The sequence below is a fragment of the Phalacrocorax aristotelis genome, chromosome Z (genome assembly GCF_949628215.1).
Source record: "Phalacrocorax aristotelis chromosome Z, bGulAri2.1, whole genome shotgun sequence".
NCBI classification, from domain to species: Eukaryota; Metazoa; Chordata; class Aves; order Suliformes; family Phalacrocoracidae; genus Phalacrocorax; species Phalacrocorax aristotelis.
Genome location: NC_134311.1, coordinates 78,100,395 through 78,124,326, shown reverse-complemented (window position 1 = coordinate 78,124,326; position 23,932 = coordinate 78,100,395). Strand labels below are relative to the sequence as shown.

Genomic DNA, 23,932 nt, shown 5'->3' with positions numbered 1-23,932 from the left:
TCTGTTAATGGCCCTTGCTCTGCAGTACAGGAAAAAATAAACGCTTATTTTTAGTCCAGAAGTGTGGGTTGTCTTTCTGGGAAGAGCTGGCATGTTCAAACAGCGCTCCCCTCCTGGAGGAGGGCTTCCTGTGGAGTTCCTTCTTTCGCAGCCTTGTTTCCTCTATGCTCAGCTCCAGAACAGGTCCCTGGGAGCTTCACAGGCGCGGAGGAGTACTGCGGCAGAGCCTTTCCGTGTCACTGGCCCCTTCCAGCACAGCCTCTACACCTCGCTATTCTGTTCTCCCACGGCCACCAAACCCCCGTTACTTGCTGATATTGCCATGTCCTGTTTTACTTACATACTGCTGTAGTTAGCACCAAGCTTAGGGGTGTCTTAGCCCAAAATCGCGCCGCAATGTGTTTGCGGTTGGTACCAGCTAAACGCTCCAAAGTTCTGATTTCTGCCCTGTTGCCGCTGTGACTTAAGAAAGCGGTAATTTCCTCATTAAAGCACCGTGTGATAGGTGAGTGTGGTCAGACAGAAGCGCAGAGGGGTGCTTGAAGGATCGGTCACAAGTCGCAAGAGGTGCGGTGGGCTGCCCCGGCCACGGGGTGGTGCTGGGAAGCAGAGAAATACCGAGTGGGTCGTGACGGCGTGGATCCGTGGCGGGGGGTTTGTGCCCTCTGCCGTGGGAGGCACGCACACAGAGTTCATCCAGCTAAATCAGCTCAACAGCCGGTTCAGAAAATCACAGAAAGGTCCCAGAAATGCGTATTTCCAGCACGGTGTCCTGTGACACGTAACTGCCAGCGCCGCGATAACACCCGCTCTCTGCACAGGTGACACCAAAGCCGCGATGTGCGGCTGACCCACGCGCCTCTGTCCTGCTCGCTTTGGGTCTCAACCAAACTCGGGCTTATCCTCCTGTCCTGAAGCAGTCAGATCCTGCAGTAGAGTCAGATCAGATGGAGAAAAATGTGAAGATTTATTGCAGGATTCACGCCTTGGAGTATTTGGTGCGTTTGCAGCCAGGCAGATTTGATTCGTATCTGAAAGACAGGTGTGACACTACCTCTGCTGCCGGGGCAGGGGCTGCAGCCGCTTACACTGAAAGCAAAATCTGTGCAAACCCGCGTTCATCAGTATAAACCCCAGAAACGTTTGCCAAGTGGCAGTGGCCTCAGGGCACAACCGAGCGGATTTATTTCAGTAAGTGGAAAATGCTTTTTTTTTGATGTGACTGGGCTGCTTTAGCTGTCCCTGTGTTAAAGCAGCGGCAGCGGGTGTGATTCAGGCTTTCCGGCACATAGTGTCCCCTCTCATCTGCTTTCATCTTTTTTTAAGAACAGGTCAGAGGTTGCTCACCCGGCATCTCCTCTCAGGCAGTGTCCCAGAATCAGCTAAGGATAAGAATAGCTGAAATGGTGAAACCTTCCCAAAATACTCCGTCAAACCTCTGGCCAGGCCAGGTGGGGCAGGCGCTGCGGGCCGCAGGGGCGCGGCTGTGCAGCCACCGGCCGTGATGCTCGTCGCGCTCCGTGTTTCCTTCGTGAAACCGCGCGGGTCAGCCGGGTTGGACCGTCTCGGGTGGGTTTCTCCCTACCCCGAGCCTCTCATCCCCACGGATCCCACCCACCTGCCGCGGGGAGAGGTGCTCCCTGCAGCACTGCGCCCCGCTCCCCAAACCCACGGGCATTCGCGAAGCCCCGCGGCAGCCGGCGGGGTGGGGACGGGGTGGGGACACCACGCCGCGGGGTGGGACCGGGCGGGACGGGGCGGCCCTGGGAGCGGCGGCTGCAGCGGAGCGCGGCGGCGGCGGCGGCAGCATGCGGGAGGGGCGGTTCAGGGACAACTTCTGGGTGAGAAGGGGGCACGGTGGGCCCGGGGGGCGCGGGGCAGGACCCAGCCGGAGCTGGGGTGTGTGTGTGTGTGTGTGTGTGTGTGTGTGTCACAGCTGGGTCGCGGGGGGTCACCCCTCCCTGGTCAGGGATGGTTTCAAAGCCGCCTTTGCGATCCTGGGGTGATTTTGCTGAAGGCTTGGAGCATCTCCCGGCAGGTACTGCCCGCCCACGCGTGTCCCGAGAGCTGTGGCTTTGCAACCTGCCCCGTGCAGCCAAAATATGCCCCGGTGGGCTGCTGCTGCGCTGCTGGAGGAAGTCAGTGCTGTGCTCAGGGTTTAACAGTATTAACTGGTCCCCGGGGACCTACTTGGAGGCACCATGACCCCAGGAAGGGTCCTTTAATGTCAAGCTAATCCCGAGCGAGGAGCGAGCCCTTTGGTGTGCTGCTGCTGAGCTGTCGCGGAAAAGCTACGGTTCACGGAAAGCCGCAATTTATTCTTTTGAGTCTGAACTGTGCTTTTGGGAATGGAGAAGTGTTGAATAGCCACTTATCTGCTGCAGAGCATCAGTTCTGTGGCTGCTCAGTTCCTCTTAGTGTGCAGGCCTTCGTCCCAGGTACTGGCAACCACAAAATGTATTACAAAACTTTGGCTTTTGGAGCTGAAAATCCCCATCTGTGAATGGCGGCACTCAGGGTTTCCCAGACGGTGCCTGGGAAGCAGCTCTTGTCTTACAAGACGAGGGGAAGGCACATGGGTCCCAGCAGGAGTTGGCGCTGGGGTTGGGGCTGCAGCCTGTTGTGGATTAAGAGGGCTGAATGCAGTACAGCAGTCTTGGCCAGCATCGTTAGCGTGTTACCTGGCATAGCGCCGTCAGATATGTGAATCCCATATAGGTTTTGAGCCCGGCTTGGAAAATAAAGCCAGCTTTGCATGTGGCAGCTGTTTCTCAGCTATACATTGCCCGAGAAATATCCATGGTGCTCCCTTTGCTTTGCAAACGTGCAGGAGGGGAGGGATGCAAGGTGGTGGCAGCATCCCCCAGCATGGGGGGAATAACTGTGATGGCAGGAGCGCTGAGTAGACAGAGTTTACCATGCTTCAGTGTATGCTGGATCGAAGAAGAGGTCCTTGCTGTCGGGCTGGCTTTGACTAACACTGCCTGGTTTGTTCCCACTGTGCGTGGTGCTTTTTGAGGGAGGATCCTGGAGGAGAGGGCTCAGTGGGAGAAAATACTGTGTCAGGAGCTGCCCCAAGCTGCCAAGGTGAGGAGGACCTGGGGCATTGGATGGGGTCCTCGCTCCTGCCCAATCCCCTATATTTGAAACATGGCTGTTCACTGAATAACCCCAGTTCTCGGGGAGCCCAAAACTACTGGTGCTGCCAGGGATTTTGCTTGACTTTTTCCTTTCCGAAGCCTGTGTGCTTCAACTCGCCCGACCAAGGAAATGTGCCTGGAGCAGGCAGCTGGGGCAGAGGTTGGAAGGGATCATGATGGATGTGACTCAGTGGAGAGATCGAGGCCCTGCTGAGGTCATTTGGCTCATGGAAAAGGCAGGTACCACCCCAATCAGTCTCCACGCCATGTATCAGTGACTGTGCATCAGCTGCAAGAGCTGAGGAGGGAGGTGGGGGAGCGAGACATGAGCAGAAAAAACCAAATGTAGACGAGGTGTGGAGGGCTGCTTATCTGGCTTTGGTTTGCTGTTAAGTGCTGTGAGAGAGCTCAAACTTCCTCCAGTAATTTTTCATCTTACATTACTTTGCTTAAGCCAAAAAAAGGAAGGAGAACTCTTCTTTATCAGGGCAAGTGACTTTGCAGTGGTCAGAACAGCCCAGTGGGAAAGGAGAGATTTTGGGAGGGCTCCACGGGAGGGATGCTCCAATTGATGGGACAAAGACTGAAAAATAACCAAATTCCTCAAAAGCCGAGCCATTTTCAGTATATTGCAGCTTCCAGCTTTGAAACGGGATGGGTTGTGAACAGCAACTGCTGAATTTCTTTGTGGGGCTAAGCTCCAGCCCTCCCTGCTCTGCTGGGGCGGTGGGGCTGTGCCTCAAGCCTCATCTGGGGACTGATCCCCATCAGTTCTGGCTTCTTTGGTGGGATGCGTGTCTATCTGGTCCCTGCTGATTTTCATGGAGTAATGCTCACGACGTGCTGCATTGGGAAAGCACACTGCGAGCTTGTTGTCTGTATTAGAGTTTGCTCATGCTCTTAGGTCTCTTCACAGATGATAAATTCCCTTAAATAAAGGGATGCCCTTTAGCATCCTACCCCAGCTCCTGCTTGCCCAGGGACTGAAGTCCATAGATGCCTGCAGCTGTGTGCAGAAGTGCTGTGCAAAAATAAAAATACGCCAAGGATGGTATTTGTTTCCTCCTGCAGTGCCTGTGGCAATTGCTGTGAGTTGAGCAAGTATGGGGTTTTATTTTCATTTGTTTTTGCAACCTGCTGTTCTTCTTTTATTCTGCGAGGTCTCTTCTTTCACTTTAATAATTTTCTTTGCATGTGCTTGGTTTTCCCCAAGCCTGTTTTTGCAGAGTATTTCGGGTAACCTGATAGCAAAGCTTTGGTTCTCATCATTTGGTCCTTGTAGGCACCTGTAAAACTATATGGGAAAAATAGAAATTATTATCATCCTAAATCACACTTTAAATTTGATCTCTTGTCTTACTGCCTGTAACTTGGAGAGTCAGTTTTGTTTTTAATGAGACCGATGTAATAGCTCTGCTCTCTGCAGGGTGTTCCAGGGTGCATTAAAAAGAAGCATTTGGCAAAATATTTAAAAAATAAGCAAGTGATGCTGGAGACTGAGCCCTGTTGACTCTCACTGAGGTTGGTATGGTCGAGCAATTTTTGAAAATAAGACTTAGGTATCCAAATCTTTTAGGCACTCCCAGATATTTATTTCTCATGCCAAGAAAGGTGATGCTACTAAAACAATCCATGGCTCAGGCAAGTCACCTGCAGTAAAAGCTGCACTGGCATATTTAATTTTTTAACTTTGCAAAAAAGTGTCTGCAAACACTTCTTCCCCCCACCCCAAACACATAGGAAAGAGCTGTTGCATCTCTTTTTGCAATGGCAGAAACAAAGCCTGGGGAAGATAAGTGCTTTGCTCCTCGCTGCGGGGCAAAGGAGCGCCTGTGTCTGCAGAGGAACCCACTACCACGGGTTACAGATGTATTTTGGTATTTTGTCAGGGCTGTGACCAGCTATATTTCTTCTTCATTGCCATGACTTTTTTTAGCCTCATGAGACTGCCTGGAGATAAACTTTTACTCTTCCCCGCTGTTGGGGGACAGGAGGGGCTGCCAGCCCCAGGGTTCCTGGGTTCATCCCCCGCTGCTGACTCGCGACGTGACACTGGCTGGACAGTTTCACTTCCCTTTATGCCTGCTTGTCCTTCTCTAAATGACAACTGGCTTGGCGGAGTTTATCAGCAGTGTTATGAAATCCTCAGGTCGTTGTTTGACAGGAACAAGGTGGGTTTTACAGGAAGAAGTAATTGCATTGTGGCGGGACGGTCCATTGTTTTCTGTGTTACTGGTATGAGCAGGGTAGATGTGTTGGCAGAGGGGAAAAATACTTCAAATGGAAAATTGTTAATCAAAAAGCTGCTTTTTTTGCAGGATACCATTCTCAGGTGGGTGAATTTGCAGCAAGTCCTCTTCTTCCCTGTGATGAGTTTTGTCTGCCCTGTTGTACCCACCTAGTCACAGGATGGGTAGGAACTGCAGCCTCTGGCAGCATGTGCCTGTCTCCTCACCCTGCTCCCTGCAGGCACCAGCACAAGCATTTTTCTTGGTCTCAGCAACCTCTGCAGGACCCTGAGTGATTCTGAGGGTGTACTAACTATGAGCAGGAATAACACAGCCATTTATTGTTGCACAGTGTTTCCAACTACTAAAACAGTCATCTGATTTCTGCTGTGTTTTTCTGAGCAGATAAGACTGAGGAGAGATACTAAGAGCTCTACATAAATAAAGATCTTTCAAGCGATGGACCATGAGCAGTGCAGTGTCCCAGACCTTATATTTTTGGGAAGGTTGGGATAGACTGCTCGAGGGCAGGAAGGCTCTGCAGAGGGACCTGGACAGGCTGCATCGATGGTCTGAGGCCGGTTGTGTGAGGTTCAACAAGGCCAAGTGCTGGGTCCTGCCCTTGGGTCACACCAACCCCAGGCAACGCCCCAGGCCTGGGGCAGAGGGGCTGGGAAGTGCCCGGTGGAGAAGGCCCTGGGGGTGCTGGCTGACAGCCGGCTGGGCATGAGCCAGCAGTGCCCAGGTGGCCAAGGAGGCCACCAGCCCCCGGGCTTGTGTCAGCACTGGTGTGGCCAGCAGGAGCCGGGCAGGGATGGGGCCCCTGTGCTCGGCACTGGGGAGGCCCCACCTCGAATGCTGGGCTCAGGTTTGGGCCCCTCGGGACAAGAAGGGCCTTGAGGGGCTGGAGCGTGTCCAGAGAAGGGCAGCGGGGCTGGGGCAGGGTCTGGAGCACAAGTGTGCTGGGGGGCGGCTGGGGGGGCTGGAGGGGTTTAGCCTGGAGAAGAGGGGGCTGAGGGGAGCCCTTCTCGATCTCTGCAGCTGCCTGAGAGGGGCTGGAGTGAGGGGGGGGCTGGTCTCTGCTCCCAAGTCACCAGGGACAGGACGAGAGGGAACGGCCTCAAGCTGCGTCAGGGGAGGTTTAGGTTGGAGATGAGGGGAAATGCCTTCCCTGCCAGAGGGGTCAGGCCCTGGCACAGGCTGCCCAGAGAGGTGGGGGAGTCACCGTCCCTGGGGGGGTATTTAAAAGACATGTAGATGTGGTGCCTGGGGACATGGTTTAGTGGTGGACTGGCACTGTTGGGTTAACGTTTGGACTTGATGATGTTAAGTTTCTTTTCCAGCCTAAACAATTCTATGAGTCTATGATTCTCCCATTCCATTAGCTTTGTAGGGTGGGTGTCTGGAGGAGGTTTTCCATGTAGATTGGGGTAGGAAGTGGAAATGTCAAGCTCAGCAGCTCTCCTTTCAGCTGTGACTCACACAAGGTCAGAACATGCTTCAGAACCCCACTAGAGCATTTTAGCTCCTCTTGGCTAAAAGTGCAAACAAAACCCAAAACATCACAACAAGCACACAAATTTCGTCTCCTCACTGAGTCCATTGGGAGGATGGCGCAAACCTGGGCAGCAGATTTGGAAGGGGGGCACATCCTGCTGAGACCCGTGGGCTTGAGAAATATCAGCTGCTGCTTTGTCACCTTGAAGTCATCTGGTTTTAGTTTCCATGGGCTGTCCTTTAAATGGCATGTGGGCTCAGAGCCCTGCCCAGCAGCAAGGACCAGGACAGCTGTATGCTGCAGGGTGGGGGGAGAGATACTCATCCTCCTGCATCCCTGTTTGGGGAGGGCTTGGTGCAACTCCCCATCCTCCATACTTGTCTTTGACTTAGTTATTATGTCTTTAAGTCTTGTCCTCTGTGCCCATGTCTCTATGCTTGCTGCGTTGCCCTTCCTCTTTCATTGCTCCCTGCCAGCCCTGCCTTTGGGACATTATTCCATGGCCAATCATGCTGGTCTTTTTTATTCTTTCCATGCCAGCATCTGCCCAGAAGGGTGCTGCAAAGGCTGGTTTCATGGCATACAACCCTGTGCCACTCCTTCTGCGCCAGGAGCTCCTCCTGCCTGGAATCGGCTCTTCTGGAAACCTCCACTCTTTCTGTCACCTCCCATGTTTCACGTAACACCTTACACTGTGAAGTCTGGTCCAGCTTTGCGTGCTTAGGCAACATACGTGCTGGATTTAAATCCTTCTACTGGAGGAGGAAGAGTGATGAAATACAGAGCTTTTTGATGGATGCTCCCACTCTTTCCCCTGGCACTTTTGCCTGGCACAGGAAGCCCAAGTGTCCCAGGCAGCAGAGCGGGATGCAGGAGCCTTCAGGTGCCCCCTGACATAGAGTGATGTGGGTCTGATGGCACTGTTCTGCCTGGGCTTGCAGTGACCAGCAGTTGTTCTCCACATCCATTTTATTTCCTTTGAAACCGAGGATAGGAAGTAAAGTTAGGACGTTCCTGTGTTTTGCAACGGTCATGAAGACTGACTTCAGTGCAAGTGTGTTTCCTTTTTCACAGACCCACTTAGCAAAGACGTGACGCAAACTGAGAACTGGTTGTGGGTTTGTCACTAATAACCCCATTTTGGAGGGATGTTTGTGATTTTGAAAGAAACTGTTTTGGTTTCTGCTTAGGTCCTGCTCCACAGTCCTTTCTTTCTGTGCATGCCACAGATGGAGCAAAGCTGATCTGGGATACCCAGAGATTTCCTGCAGGTCCCACTCCACCAGATCTCTACTTCACTTCTTACTTTCTGGCCACTGACGTTCAAGTCCTTGACTCCTTAGGGAAGTTAACATCATTAAGGCCTTAATTTATCACAAATACCAGCCCTGTTCCTCCTCATTTCTTGCACCACGTACGAAATTCTGAGAAATCCCCCCTTCTGCTGCCCACACATTCATGTCAGTTCTCTGCATACTCTCATACTGGCTTTGAACCATTTCCTCAATCTCTCCATCCTGCCATTATTCCTCTTCAAGCTTCTTAATAACTGTTTGTAGCTTTGTGTAACTTTTGATGAGTTTCATATCTGCTCCTACCATTGCCTCCTTTCTGCAGCCTCTTTCCCTACATTTTTTTTCTCCTAATGTGCTGTTCTATGCACACTGACCGCTGTCTTTGCAGAAGACGAGAGGTAGCACCTTCTGCTCAGCTCCCTGCACCTGCTTCGGGCTTCTTCCAGAGAAGGAGAGCTCATGGTCAGAGCACCTCTTTGTATTATCATAGCATTAGGAGCCCGGCTTTTGGCCCAGGGTGGTAAATCCTCAATAGTCATAGGTCAAAAATCCACATTTTGTCCTAAGGCGCTTCCAGGCATGTGTATGAAGAAAGAATGGGGTAGAAGTAGTCAACCTTAATCCTAGCCCACCTACATCATTGCTGCATGTATCTTTGCATGTATCTTTTTTTTTTTTTTAAATAAACATCAGTACAGTATGTTTTTAAGAACTAATTCAAAGGAAAGTACTGATCCTTCAGAAGTCTATGGGAAGTGCGAATAACACTGCAGGGCTGAGAGCCCTGGGTTGGAAGATGGGACTTGGCCCCGTGGGTGGTAGAGGCAGGAACCTCTCCATGGCTGTGATGTTTTGTGGGGAGTGAAGAAGCTAGCCCTGTGGGATGTATTTGGGGGCATACAGCAGTGGTGGGGGAGGGCCTGGCACTTAGGGAAATGGTCTCTGCAGTGGTATTTTGAATTATGTGAGTGGGACAGGATTGCTTTTCACAAGGCCAAAGAGAAGGCTGTTGCAGCAGTAGCCATGGGGTGCATCCATACATTGCTGTGGAGGCAGCGAGGCAAGCCCATAGCTGAGCAATTCCATGCAGAAAGGTCTGCTAAATTCACCTCCAGCCTAGATGTAGGCTCCTACAGCTAGACATGAGGGTAATGACCAGAGTAGTGCAAGCCAACGCTAACCAAGATCTATCTCCATGTCTGCAGAAACTGGGAGGAACAGCAGTAAGACAGGCTGTATCTAGAGACTTGGAGGGGTTTTAGTGTTTGATTTCATTAAGTTAGAGCTGACAACTAAGCTGCTTGGAGGAGATGCCATGTGCTGTGTGGCCAGCTGTGCTTAGGCCAGGGGGGGAGCCATAGGATGTGGTAGGACTGAGCTTCTCTGTTCTCTGAAAGTCATGAAAGTGCCTTGTCCCAGACTGCACCATTGTTCTCACCCCTAAAAGAAAAAGATCTTATTTCATAAAGAGGCACTTGCACACTTGCTCCCAGGTGAGCCACTGCTTGTGCAAACACTGCTGGAGGTGGCAGAGGCCATGGACTGCACGGACAGGGATGTGACTCCTGTTCTTGTGTTTTCAGAGTACGGATCTGACAAGCACAGTTGGCTATGACAGTATCATTCAACACCTGAACGACAGCAGGAAGAACTGCAAAGAGTTTGAAGACTTTTTGAAAGAAAGGTATGGAGCTGCCTCTGAAAATGGGTTGGGCTGAACCTGGGAAGTGAGGTGGTGGCACTACTTCTACTCCTTGTATTTCCAGTTCAGTTTCTGTCATGTTTAACTGTCCACTATGTTAAAACACCTTTGATTTGTGACTGACGAGGAGCTTGTTTTCTTACACTGTTCTTTCCTTGCACGGCTGGTGCTGTGGTATGAAGTCCCTGCCCAGGAATCCTCAGCTGTGAGGCAGTGATAGTACCCAGGGCTTGATGCTCACATTTTGAACTCTCTGCTGCAAAGAAAGAGGAATCAGGAGTAGTTTAATAATTCAGTCTCCCGTGTTGCCAGACATCTGTACTGATGTGTTTGCAGCTGTTGGTGGCCTGCCCAGGCTACACACTCTCCCATTAAGTTCAGCTTGCAGGTCAGCTTGCAGAAGATTGGGTGAAGACCTTGGCACAGGAGAGGCACAGCTTTGTCCTGAATTTGTCCTTGTACATTATGGACAGCCCATACATTTGATGTTAAAAAAAAAGTAGCAGTGTTAGGTAGTATGTTTATCAATCAGAGGATATAACCTAAACAGAGGTTCTGTGGCTACAAAGGCACACCTGAGATGGTCTCGCCATGTATTTGGACTTTATGGTTCACCTGGTTAGAAATGGCTAAATATGAAAAGCATTGTACAGCAACCCTGAAATAATGTAATTCTGGTATTGAGAACCGGAGAAAACAAGCCTCTGAATACACAACTTGGTACAAACCACCCTGGAACAAATGTAATGGGGATGAAGAGGAGGAGAACCTGCAGTTAAAACATCTATGCATCTACATCTGTCTAGGCTGTAATCCCATGTTCCAGGAAAATTTGGGCTTTCCAGCTGCCAGAGGAACCATCTGCTGAACCTTAAGAACCATGCCCCACTCATCTGTGACAACGGAGAGAGTGCAAAAAGCCTCCTCCACACCCTGTGCATTGTTCTTCTTTACTGCTGAAGGTGTAGCTCCCACTACATGTCTAGCCAGGAGGAGATTAGAGGCTGGATCTGGACTTGATACTGGCATCCGTCTCTGAACATGGCCCAGTTCTTCACATACAGGACAGCTGGTACATGGTCCCAGCCATGGAGAACATGCCTGTTGGAGTTGATGCTTTGTCTCAAAGCAAAGTTAATGAGAATATTGTTAGAGGAAATAAGTCAATTTATAATCTTTATTTTTTCCATTTCCCTGCAAGCTTTTGGGGTTTTTAAAGAGCTAAATTAGTTTAATCCCACTGTGAAACTGTAGAATTCAACAACATAGGCATCTGCATTACAGACACCAGCATTTTAGGAAGCTAGCTATTTTATCCAGTAGACCTTCTAATGCAAGCCTTTAGCAGTACTTGTTTCTCTCCACTGACTGCAGACAGCTAGCGTGGCTTGCCCAGATGCAGATACCTGCATTTGACCGAGCAAGTCCAGCCTTGATTGTCTATACAGATTTCAAAGCAACTGCAGAAAGCTGATTGGTCTTAGACTGCAACACATGCATTTTTCCCCCTCACCTCTTTCTTCCATGAAGGGAGGACAATAAAATCTCTCAAAGGCGTTATTTATATTCCCTCACAAGATGTGGCATCTTCTTCAGGTGCTCTCCTTAGGACCAGAGGTGGGGAGGAGAAAGTACCTATTGCCCCATTTTAAAAAGTCCTGAAGAGCTGAAATGGTCCAGCTGAGCTTTGGGGTGCATGTATGGTGGCTGAGTGGTCTTTGAGGTGCCTACTCCCTTCTGTCACATTTGGTTTAAATCGGCCATATCAGATTCAAAAGTACTTTGTGTGAAGGGACCTACAGATGCTGATGGCTGAGATGCAAAAAACGTGCGATCACACAAGCCTTGTTCCCGTAGGAAACTGAGCTAAAAACTACCCAGGTGACTCACCTGGCTGCATCTCACCACCAGCTGCAGTTGCTGCTTAGTCCTCCATCTCCTGCCGAGGTGGTCCTTGCACCAGTCGGCCACGAGGAGACGGGGAGAGCAATGCATTGGGACCACAGACACAGCAAAACAAACTGTTTCACTAGAAAGGCTGTTGGGGAACTGCAGACAACAGTCGTCCTTCAGACAGTTGTCCACAGTTAGCGTGCAGCAGGTCAGAAGATAGGGCAGGTGTTAAGAGTGGGTCTTGGCCTCTGCTGTAAACAAGTATCAGTTTCTGAAACGAAAACTTCCTCTCATTTCTCTCTTTCCTCTACAGGGCAATTATAGAAGAAAAATATGGCAAAGAGCTCATTAACTTGTCGAGGAAGAAGCCCTGTGGGCAGACAGAGCTGAAGTAAGTTCACAGTTCTGTGTGTGTTTTGCTTTTATGGGTGTCCTTACTTGGAGCAACAGAGGAGGAGAAGGAAGGAGGCTGTGAGAGAAAAAACTGTTGAAATGTGATTGGAACGCTAAGAGAAGGTGATCTGAAATTGGTCTTGTGAATGAATGGTGCACAGTTGGGTTGGCCTTTGCCAATAAATGAGTTGGACTCCACCAAGTTCCCATCAGCTATAGACTAAACCAAAGCATTGTAGACGCTCAGGCGAGATGTGATCTGGTGGTTTAGCAGAGGGCGAAGGACCATGAGACCCTGGGTCCACTCGTGACTCTTTTTGTGGCCAGAAGGAACTACTGCCTTGACTCAAAGTGTGCAAATCTTCAAGGCCTAGTGTGTAACCACTGTGCAAGGGTGCTGTGGCTACTGTGGTTGGTTCTATGAGTGGATCTCCATTTCCCTAGTGACCCTTGACACCTTCTGCTTCCTGCTTTGTTTCTGTACTTTATACTTGCCCAGTCTGATATTCACTGAACATTTATTTACATTTTCACATTGAGGTGTCACACAAGATGTGTCTTAAATATTTACTGTACAACACTAACAGGGAGAAAAGTTCCCTACCTTTCCAACCACTGGCCAACGCACCATGTAGGTGTTCATATGTCGCAAATGATACTTTTAGGAGGTTGCCTGAAATGTTTGTCATAAAAATCAGGATTTTAAATAGCATCCAATGTTCAGAAAGATGTAAAGTAGATCTCAAACCAAGTAAGCTTTGTTATACTCACTGAGAGGGAAAAAGCTGGAGGTGTAAAGAGGATAAATAAACCTGCTTTCAGTTGCTTTGGTTGGCGTCAAGTCAGGGACCTGTTATCTGCTCTGGGAGAACTGCTCTGCTGTTGCCTGCACCTGGCCTTGCTTTCCACTCTTTTTAATGTTCTGCCTGTTTTTCAGCACACTGAAGAGATCCCTGGATATTTTCAAGCAACGTAAGTAATTATTCTTCATGTTTATCAGGACACTTGGCAGCGCCAAAGTCTGCAGGCAACTGCTTGGGAAGAAAATAGCAGAGAAACCTCTAAAGCAGTGTGATGCTAGGGTCAGGAATAGGCTATCCTCCTGGCCAGGCTCATTCCAGCACGTGGGGTTTGGGATGGGCCCGTCCAGGGTATGGGTGAGAGAGGAGACACATGGCACATGTCTTTGGGGATCTCTTGGGCTTTCAGGGCTGGCTGCAGCTCAGAGGTTGCGCTTGCGTTGTGCGCAACCAGTAGCTGTGCGTGGGAAGCTCAGCTGGAGTTTGTTGTACTGGCTTGCCTTGCCCTCTTCACACAAGTATGCACTAACTGGAACATCTAAAAGATGATGCTTTGGGCACCTTATATTGTCCCCTCATTGCCACAGCCCACCTGGGTACAGGCAGACAGCATCCCTACCCTGAGGGCTAGTGCTCTGCTATCCTGTGCCAAGTCCAGCCTCCACCCCAGCCAGGTCTGACCACTGCCCTGTACCTTGGTGGACCTCCCTAACGAGGCTTTGCCTCCACAGCAGCTGATTATTAATGGATGTGGGTTTGAAACAGCCCTGGGGGTTGAATTGTGAGCTAACAGTTAGGCTTAGCTCCCTTGATAAGCTTGCTGGGGTGGTGTTCCGTGGTATGGCTGCTTGCCTTCAGCAAGATGAGCCTGAGATTTTTTTTTAGCACTAGTTTTTCTGTGGCCCAAGTTGCTTGTCTGCTAGCCTTGGGCAACGCTTCCTTCAGAGAGCTGTTTCAGGGTGTGATGTGTTGAAATGCATCTGAATTCATCTGGATGAGGGGGAGATGTGACTGTGCTTATTTGAATAACTTCTTTTGGTACGAGTTTTCTTAAACTGAAGGGCAGGACCCAGCAGGACTGACCCTGAATAGGTCCTTACATAGGCAGGTGCTGCTTGGAGGCTGCTTCAAAAGCGCTGCTGATTTTATGTGTTTATGCAAGGGGGTGTAAGTTGTGGGGTCTCTGGATCAGTTTGATGTCAGCTGCAACAGTTGACTTGAGCAACAGAATCTTTTTAGGAATATGTATATTTAACCTTTTTTCTTTGCAGAGATAGACAAGGTGGGACAAGGTCACATCCAGCTGGCACAAACCCTTCGGGAGGAAGCAAAGAAAATGGAGGACTTCAGGGAAAAGCAAAAACTGAATAGGAAGAAGGTCAGTTGCCATGGGTGCAGCGCCTTTGCCGCGGGGTGCTGATCCTGCCCCAGTGATGGGCTGCTCCTGGCTGGTGTCTCCTGCCATGTCCCAGCCCCCTCCATGCCCCCAGTGTCTGCTGCTGCTGGGAAGTCCTGACCTCCTTCCTATGTGTTGCAACCATGCAGCAACTTCTGACTTCCTCCTTCTCACTGCCACATCTTCTCTTTTGGGCACCTTTTGGGGCCACCTATAGTAGAGGCTCAGCCTCAACCAGGAATGTTTTTGAAACATATATACGGTGCTGTATGATCTCCACAGGGTCTGCTAAAAGTGGCAAGCCTTTTAACTTCTCCTGGCTTGACAATCCTTTGTTGGGAAAATGAGGGAAAACTGCTAGAACCAGGGGCTGGTTTGGACCTAGCAGAGGGGAGTGAGCTTCCCAATTTTGCCAGACCCTATGGAGGTGATTCTGTGCTGTATAATGCTAGGTTTTCATTTGTAGAGTTCCTCTGCATACACAAGTGGTCGCTTAGATAGAAGCATAAAAGATGGGTTTTGTGAAGATGCTTTGGGTGGACAAAGGTCCTTAAGCTGATCTCAGTCTGGTCCATGCCTCTTCCTTTCCTAAGCTGCATAGTCCATCCTGGAGCTCTGATGGTGTGATGTGCTGATGCTGGGTCTGTTGTCTTCACAGATAGAGCTGATAATGGAGGCAATTCACAAAAACAGGAATTTGCAGTACAAGAAGACCACGGAGGTAAAGCAAACTTGTTGCTCTTTCTTGCCATGTGGGTTAACACTGCTAACACACACACGCACAGCCCTGGGGCAGACTTAAATGTAAGGGTCTTCCTCCTCTGCTGCAGCTGTTGATGTTGTGTCTGCATGAGCGGTAGGCAGGGTGTGCTCAGAAAAACTGAAGAGTATGCTAGGGATATGGGTTGTGGTAGCCTTGCAGGGTTGGATACGAGTGATTTAGACGTCATGGACTCGATTGCCATGACTTTTTCATCCCAAACAAAGAGCAGCTCGTCTTGTGAGGTCAGTTTTACCCAAGCAGTAGGGCATCTAGGACTTTGCATGCCATCCTTTGCTCTGCTGGTAGCCTGCACCCGCCTCTTTACTTGTAGGCTGTGCTTTCATCCAAAGCCTCTCGCATGAGCTGTATTTGCATCTCATTGCTTGCTGACGTGCTCCTGCCCCATTTGGTACCTTTCCTAGGCCAAACGGCTCTATGAGCAGCGCTGCAGGGATAAGGACGAGGCGGAACAGGCTGTGCACCGCAACGCAAACCTGGTGACGCAGAAGCAGCAGGAGAAGGTACGGAGAGGCGGGTGGCTGTTGGGCAGGGGGCGAAAGGGGTGTCTCTTGCAGCTCTCCTGCCCTATGGCTATTCTCCCAACTCTGGGTTTCAGGGTGAGATGGGAGGGCTGGTGATGTTCCCTGGTTGGGCTGCAGGGCAGTCGGTGAGGCACCAGGGTTCGCCTCTACTTTTCTTCTCTCTCCCATTTTGGCAGCTGTTCCTGAAGCTGGCTCAGACAAAATCGGCTCTGGAGGACTCTGGTGAGTGTGGAAATGGCAGCATTTGGAGAGCGAGGGGAGCGCTTCCTTGGGTGGGGAGTGGTGAAGCTGTGGCATGGCTCTTGGGAGAGCTCCAGGTGTTGGGTCAGGCACAGCTTCTCACAAACACCTGCCTGAGGTGCTGGAGGTGGGCACCTGCCCTTGAGAAGCCTGCATGGCCCCATCAAAGCTCCTCCCACGGCACGACTGTCCACCTTGCTGTGTGGCTCTGTGTCCCCTTGCAGTGCCCACCCACGGCCCAGCTCACGCGTTACTGCTGCTTTCTCCCTGATGTCCCAGCCACTTCAGGGTTCGCAAATGACCTTCTAGCAACAGGGTATTTTTAATTAACGTTAATCAGATGACAATGTGTTTTGTCATGAAGACAGGAGTTACCAGCAGAACGTTACCACACTGGAGAAGATCCGGGAAGAATGGCAGAAAGAGCACATCAAAGCTTGTGAGGTAAATGCCCCAAAACGCCTTCAAGTGGCAGTGTGGTCCTCTGGATGTCCACCTCTCACTGCAGGGTCAAGGATGGAGCAGATACGCCTCCTATTTCCCTGGCAGTGGAGCAGAAGGATGTGTTGCAGCTAACCCTGTGTGTGTGTCTTATGCTTGGCTTCTGGATCCAAGGTCCCACTTCTTCAAAGTTTCCACTATTTTTTTGTTTTTATTTTTCCTCCCACCACCTTTAAAAATCGACAGAGTCAAAGTAGTGGCATTTTTGCCCGTTATCTGCTTGCACATTTGGTGTGGCCGTCGTCTTGAACAGCCGTGGTCACCTCTGCATACTCAGCAACTCAAGGCCAATATGTCCTACAGCCATGACAACACTTAGCAGGCTCTGTCTGAAACTCTGGAAGACTTTAAATGACTTTGCAGCAGAGGCTGGTGGCAGTCTGGGTGAAGCCGTCTGCACGTGAACGCTGTGTGCCAGGAGCTCTTCACCTTGTATTTCACAGACTGCACAACAGCGTGGGGACCTCTCCAAGGGGCTGTATCAGCCTAAAGTGGACTGTCACATAGTGAAGTGGTCTAGCAAGGATTTCTAGCATGAGCTGGGGGATTCCAGACCTGGTGGCAAGAGGACCATGCAGCTACTCTGCTGCTGACCTGTGCCTTGCAGCCACCTGTGATCAGTGACCAAGGGATGGACAGGGACTGCAGAGATCGAGGTTTTACTCCAGATTTGCTGCAAGCTTGCAAACAGCCTTCCAATTCCCAGCTGTGCCAATCCCTTCCCAAGCTACTTCTCATCAGGCCTCTGTTTTCCTTTTTCCTTTTGAAATGGAATTTGCTGTCTGTTTTACTGGCGTGTGTAGGTGTCTCAGTGCTGGTGTGCTTTTATGTCTGGGGTCTCTGGAAACCTATCTGATGGTGGGGTGTGGAAAGCAGCTGTTTCACTTCCACAGATGGATCATGTGGAGTTTTCCCTCCTGGTGTGTTGCAAAGGTCATAAATTATAAGAAGTGCATATGTACACTTGGGATGAAAGGTTATTTTTCATGTAAATGTGTAAAGGCACATGAAATTGAGGTATAGCAGGCAGCAGGTTCCGAAAGACTTGGATTTAAACCTGCTTGGGAAAGGACTGGGTAGGAAAGAGGGAGACGAGCATCCAGTCAATGCACCTCTGTTTTCATACATTCCCAGTGCTTTTTTTATTGCTCTTTACCTGTGGGAGGGAGGTAAGGTGGGACCACAGGACCACAGGGCACCTAGGGAACATGCACTGCCTTTAGAAGCTGGCTTGGCCTCCCCATAGGCAGTGGTGTGCCAGGTGACCCCTTCCACATCAGTGCTGCAGACCTTCCTGAGCTTAACGCTCATCTTTGAAATACCTGGTTACATAAAGGGATGATTTCTCCTCTGGATAAGCTGGAGGACTCGTGGTTTCTATGTTTTCTGCAGGAGACCACCACCACCTGTGCCTCACTGAGGACAGTTGTCTTTGTAGTGGCACTTGGGGGTGAGAAACATGCAGGATAAAAGAGATTTGCTCTCGTTTTAAAGATGTTAAAGTCTCTTTGACTGTGTTGTTACAGTTCTTTGAGACTCAGGAGTATGAGCGGATCAACTACTTCCGCAATGCCCTTTGGCTTCACGTCAACCAGCTCTCCCAGGCCTGTGTCCAGAATGATGAGGTATGTCAAATGAAAATCTTCATTTTTCTGTTTAGAAAGCAAAGCCCAGTTTGCTTTCCTGTGCACTGGGCTGTGTTATGTCCGAGCTGGGCTGTGGCCTTTGATGAGCCATCAGACACTGGCATGAGTGTGCAGACAGGTTTTGGCCAGACCTCTATCAGATGAGGTTGCCTCTGGGATGCACATGTTTTCTGAGGGTGGTGAAACCCTGGCCCAGGCTGCCTAGAGAGGTGGTCAATGCCCCATCTCTGGAAACACTCAGGGTCAGGGTAGACGGGGCTCTGAGCAACCTCATCTATCTTAAGATATCCCAGCTCGTGGCAGGGGGGTTCACTAGATGACCTCTAAAGGCCTCTTCCAACCCAAACCATTCTATGACTGATTCTATGATTCCCCTACCATTGAAGTTTGTGTCCTGGGTAAGCACTGGGCTTTCACCACAGTGATAAATGATTGGAAAAAAAACTCTTGTTTTTTGACCTGATGTATAGAAATGGTTTTTATTTCCCTTTTGTAGAAGTACGAGGAAATCCGCAAGAGTTTAGAAATGTGCAGCATTGAGAAGGATATTGATTGTTTTGTAAATTTACGCAAAACTGGAACTTTGGCCCCAGGTAAGAGCTCAGTGCAGCCTCACAAAGTAGTGCTGACTTCCTTGTACTCCTCATGCTGTTTGGATGCAAAAAACATTGATTTTGCAATATCCCTCCTTTCATTCACTGGCATGCAGCACTAGTCTCTGCCACTTATCCTCAGCCCCTGAAGATAATCTCCCCTTTCTGTAAATTTTAATTTCCTCATCAGGCATTTTCCCAGAGGGAGGAAAGGCTTAGCAACTGAATGTTGGTGTTGACAAGCAGTTTATGCTTATGAAAGGTCTGTACTTTACTATTGTCAACTTCTCCTAGCTCCTGTTGTTTATGAAAACTACTATGACACACAGAGAAATGCAACTCCTGTGAGAAGTCCGGTTCCTGTACCTATATCAAGGTAAGGGACATAACATGTACAATTGCAATTGCTATTGCAAGTGATGCTCACTCCCCCCCCCCCCCGCAAAAAGCATCTTTTGTTGCTTTCAGTCTGTTGGAGGCTTGACCTTGGGAGTATTAGAGGAAAAAATTTCCCATGCTATGTAGTCCATCACTCTCCATAGCAGGAGTTATGCCCATGTGCTGCTTATTATAAGCTCTTCAGGGACCCCCTCAAGCCAAGTCGGAGGGTTTTGCTCCCCCTTTTGGGGTCATGTCTCTCTTCTTATGAGGGGGAAAGTGCTTGTGGTGAGGGTGTGCTTGTTTTTTCTTGTGCTAAGCCTCTTCCAGAAGTCCTTTGCATTGAGGTGAGTTGCTGTGGGACTTGGACAGCAGAAAAGCAAGGCAGTTTCATGTCTTGCTGTCGTGGTTCAGCCCCAGTTGGCAACTAACACCACGCAGCTGCTCACTCACCCCCCGCCCCTGTGGGATGGGGGAGAGAATTGGAAGAGCAAAAGCAAGAAAACCTGTGGGTTGAGATAAGAACAGTCTAATAATTAGAATAAAAGAATAATTATAGGAATATTGATTATGATAATAATAACAATAATTACAATATAATAAAAAGGAAAAGGGAAAAAGGAAAAGGGAAAAAGGAAAAAAATCAAAACCACAAATGGTACAACCGCTCACCACCCTCTGACCGATACTGCCTGTCCCTGAGCTGCGATTGCTGCCTGCCTCCCCCGGCCAGCTTCTCCCAGTTCACATACTGGGCATGACGTTACATGATAAGGAATATCCGTTTGGATCAGCTGCCTTCGCTGTGCCCCCTCCCCTCCCGGCTTCTTGCGCACCTGCAGAGCATGGGGAGCTGGGAATGTCCCTGACTAGTACAGGCACTGCCCAGCAACATCCAAAACATCGGTGTGTTATCAACATTGTTTTCATACTAAGTCCAAATCACAGCACTGTGCCAGCTGCAGTGGAGAAAATTAACTCTATCCCAGCTAAAACCACGACACTTGCTCTCTCTGGGAACAATCTGAGCTCCCTTTTATAGCAGCATTTGTTACCAAAATGAACTTTTCTGGGCTTCCTTGAATGGTTCTCCTTGTAGTCTGTCTATCTGCGTAAAAATGGATCAGTTAAAAGCGTGTGTGGGTAGAAGGGGGAACAGCAGAGCCTATTTCACTCCTCTGGGACAGAAACCGGGCAGGAGGACAGGGTGAAGGATGCTTCTGCCATGGGGAAGATGAGGATTCAGGGCCAAAGACTCTTGCTAAAGATGAGTGTGCCACTTTGGCCGTTGTGTCAGCAGAAGAGTCATGGCCAATTATGGCTTCCTGATGTCTCACTCTGGGCAAAGGCATGTAAAAAGGCATGCCCTGAGGCCCACTTTGAATGTTTCCCCAACTTAGTGCCTTTTGGTTACTTTTTCCTCTCGCCCACTGTATCAGATTCAATTCCAGTGTTTGTCAGGCAAGGTGTCAGTGGCAAACCCACCATGACATGCCTTGGTGCCAGGTCTCCATAAAGCCCAGGCTGGCCAAACCTCTTGCCCTCCCATCAGCTCTGGGAGGGCAGTTGGGGAGTGCAGAGCCAGGGCAATGGGGGTCCTGCAGCCATGCAGATCCTCAGCTCTGTGTTTCCTTCTGTACAGGAGGGGACCCCTACCCACCCCGACCAGTGTGCCAGGTGAGTTTCTTGCCTTATGGGGTTTCTGGCCCCACAGAGGGACTCTGCCCTTGCTCTTCCCCATCAGATTGTGTGCTTTAGCTCTCTAAAGGGATTGCTTTAGGAGAAGCTCCTGCTTTAAGTACAGTTCCCACTGAAAGATGCTGGGAAGTTGGGTGCTGACTTTGGAGGTGAGGTTTCACCCAGGACAAGTTTTGATCAAAGCCCTGCATGTAGGCATTTCTGAAGCTTAAGACTATCTAAGCTTGGGATCCCACCTGTCTCTGCAATTTGGGCCCTTCTCTGTTTCAGCAGCATGAGCTGCATCATTCGATTGCCACTTTAGTGGTGGGATACTGCAGTGGGACTTGGTAAAATGAGGTCCTGCTTTGGCTCTTGGGCGAATCAAGTAATCTCTTTGAGTCTCATCCGCCACTACCTCCCACCCCTTTCACACGGGTGGCCAGTGCATGGTGTTTCTGTCCTGCATAAAGTCTCGTAACAAGCATTTCTCATGAGCTAATTTTTTTCTGTTCTTTGTTTCAGATGAGGCTGATTACACCACAGTTGATGGCTACAGCTTGATACATCACTAATACCCACAGTAAGTACTCACATTTGATGAAGAAAGGTTTTAAATCAAGATGCAGCTACATGGGGGAGGGACAGTGGACAAGGAAAAGCCACTGGTTAAGGGATGATATTTTGAGGTGACCAACTGGGAGTGATGATCATGTCAGCTCTCCCATTGCTTGTCTGGGCTGGAGCTGTGGTTTAGATGCTGTTGATCCTGTTCTGTAGGTTCTCCAGGCAGAAGACACTGTTGGTCTGGACAGCGTGGCAGAGGTAGTGTTTCAAGTTATTACCAGCCACAGAGAGCTGAAGTGCATCTCCATTTTGAGAAAGTATTTGAGGTGTCTGATAATTATTTGTACATTCAGAAAGTGCCTACTAAAAATCTATGCCTTTGATCAGCAAACTCCTTAGTCGGATATCCCATCTTCACACTCAGGGGAAGAAAAGGAATATAAGCAATGGACCCAGGCACAGGGTGACCTTCTGTGTTGGAAGAAGTTTTTGATTTGAAGTTCTAAAGTGCAGCCTTCTGGGAGAGGCTCGAGTCTCCCACACTCCAGATAACTAGAAAAGTAATATGTGCTGAGGGAGGCAACGCCGTGCTTTGGGATATGTACATCCTTGTGTTCAGGACATACATATCCCACTCAGACCTCAGGTTATGCTTTTGCCTGTTTCTAAAGGCTTTCATTAATGGTGATTAAACTTGTAATTTAGATTTAATTTCAGTCGTGTCTCTCAGGGAGCTTACCAGACGTGGAGGAGACTATGGGTCTGGATTAGTGAGATGGGCTCCAGGCTTAGGCACCAATACTAGGAGCTGATTTGCATCCTGCCTTGTGCAGCGGTCCACAGCGCAGCTACCTAGTGAAAGGCTGTGCCACCACAAACCTGCTGGGGAGTCCTGCACCCTGCAGCATTGAGGAGGACCTGAAGGAAGTTGGTCAGCTCTTCCAGCCGCCTCTCTGATGAGGGGATTGCGGGTTTTTAGGCTCATGGTATAGCTTGACTCCAGTAGGCTCTGGAGACCCCCATTTGATTAACTTCTGGGAATCCCTGAACGTGAACTCGTTCTGGCTATGCACCACTAAAAACAAACTGTTGGCCTGGAGCCATGAAACTCGGTTCCTGACCAGGTCTCCTCAAAGTTAATGCCCTTTTTGTTACTGTATATAAGATTATGGCTTTGGTTCAGAAGCTCACATGCTTCTGCTGCTTTTCTTTCTGAGGTCCCTGTGTGCAGTGTTGTGTAACAGCTCCTCAGTGCCTTACAACACTGGACACGGGGGCCCGGGACATGGGGATCAGCACACAATTTAGCTGTCTAAACCTGGTGCCAGGTGACTAGCTTCAGAGCAAGAGCAGTTGCTACTTTTATGATGTTCTTCACGCTGAATCTGCATGACTTCAGCATGTGCCTAAGCCCGCCAGTCCCTGGGGCTTTTACTGTATTTCCTTGTGCAGAGAAGGTCACTGTGAGCTTTAACGTCTGTTCTGCTGCATTATAACAAACTGTGCAAAGTGCGTACGTCAAGGAATTGGTTGTCCTATTTTATTTCTGAAAGACCAAGTGTACAAATATTCTTCTGCTGCAGACTTCTTTAAATACATATTTTAAAAATAAGTTCTGAGACCTGTGTACTGGTTCTTTTTCCTTTTTGAAGGGTTGTCACGTTCACTTTCTGTCAGGGCTGGGGCTGGTACACCTTCAAAGCACCCTAGGATGTTTGGGTGGTGTGAGTTGCCACTCCTGGGAGGAGCCCTACAAGCACATATCCTTGCCCAGCCTTTATTTCAGTATGTCACAGAACCCCAGACTGGCGAGGGTTGGCAGGGCCCTCTGGAGCTCACCCCGTCCCACCCCTGCATGAGCAGGCACCCCCAGAGCAGGGGCACAGGGCCGCGTCCAGGCGGGGGGTGAATGTCTCCAGGGAAGGGACCCCACAGCCTCTCTGGGCAGCCTGTGCCCCTGCTCTGGCACCCGCACAGCAAAGGGGTTTCTCCTCATGGTCAGGGGGAACTTCCCGTGTTCCAGCTTGTGCCCGTGGCCCCTTGGCCTGGCGTTGGGCACCACTGAAAAGAGCCCGGCCCCATCGTCCTGACACCCGCCCTTCAGATATTTATAGGCACTGATGAGATCCCCCCTCAGGCTTCTCTTCTCCAGGCTGAACAAGCCCAGGTCTCTCAGCCTTTCCTCACCAGGGAGATGCTCCAGCCCCTGATCACCTTGGCAGCTCTGCGCTGGCCTTGCTCCAGCAGCTCCCTGCCCTTCTTGGGCTGGGGGGCCCAGACCTGGCCGCAGCCCTGCAGCTGTGGCCTCACTGGGGCAGAGCAGAGGGGGAGGAGAACCTCCCTCGCCCTGCTGGCCACACTCCCTTCCATGCCCCCCAGGGCACCGCTGGCCCCCTTGGCCCCAAGGGCCCGGTGCTGGCTCAGGGTCACCTCGCTGCCCCCCAGCACCCCCAGGGCCTCTCAGCAGAGCCGCTCCCCAGCAGGTCCCCCCCAGCCTGTGCTGGTGCGGGGGGCTGTTCAGTACCAAGGTACTTGCTCACTCCCAAGGGAGCTGTGGGAGAGAACACACCAAGAAAGGCTGGCATGAGGACGAGCTCTTATGATTAGCCATGAACTGCACACCACCTGGGGCTGTTTCCCCTGGAATAATATCGACTGTACACTACATTGCATGATTTCG

The 23,932-nt window shown here is 50.1% G+C and overlaps 1 protein-coding gene across 1 annotated transcript; it reads left to right on the top strand.

Annotated features, from left to right (window-relative positions):
- The first annotated feature begins 1,769 nt into the window (after positions 1 to 1,769).
- On the top strand, positions 1,770 to 22,870 carry PSTPIP2 (proline-serine-threonine phosphatase interacting protein 2). Its single transcript, XM_075079029.1, has 15 exons — positions 1,770 to 1,841; positions 9,745 to 9,845; positions 12,070 to 12,147; positions 13,087 to 13,121; positions 14,221 to 14,327; positions 15,004 to 15,066; positions 15,531 to 15,629; positions 15,827 to 15,872; positions 16,255 to 16,334; positions 17,918 to 18,016; positions 18,534 to 18,630; positions 18,925 to 19,006; positions 20,651 to 20,685; positions 21,211 to 21,268; positions 21,466 to 22,870. The coding sequence occupies exons 1-14, from the start codon at positions 1,809 to 1,811 to the stop codon at positions 21,258 to 21,260; spliced, it is 1,005 nt and encodes a 334-aa protein (XP_074935130.1). The 5' UTR covers positions 1,770 to 1,808; the 3' UTR covers positions 21,261 to 21,268; positions 21,466 to 22,870.
- Positions 22,871 to 23,932: the final 1,062 nt, after the last annotated feature.

Excerpts from the sequence above, each read along its gene's own strand:
- PSTPIP2 (XM_075079029.1), top strand. The coding sequence starts at position 1,809 with ATGCGGGAGGGGCGGTTCAGGGACAACTTCTGG. Across the intron at positions 15,067-15,530 it reads AGTACAAGAAGACCACGGAG|GCCAAACGGCTCTATGAGCA; the intron begins GTAAAGCAAACT and ends TACCTTTCCTAG. Across the intron at positions 18,017-18,533 it reads CCTGTGTCCAGAATGATGAG|AAGTACGAGGAAATCCGCAA; the intron begins GTATGTCAAATG and ends TCCCTTTTGTAG.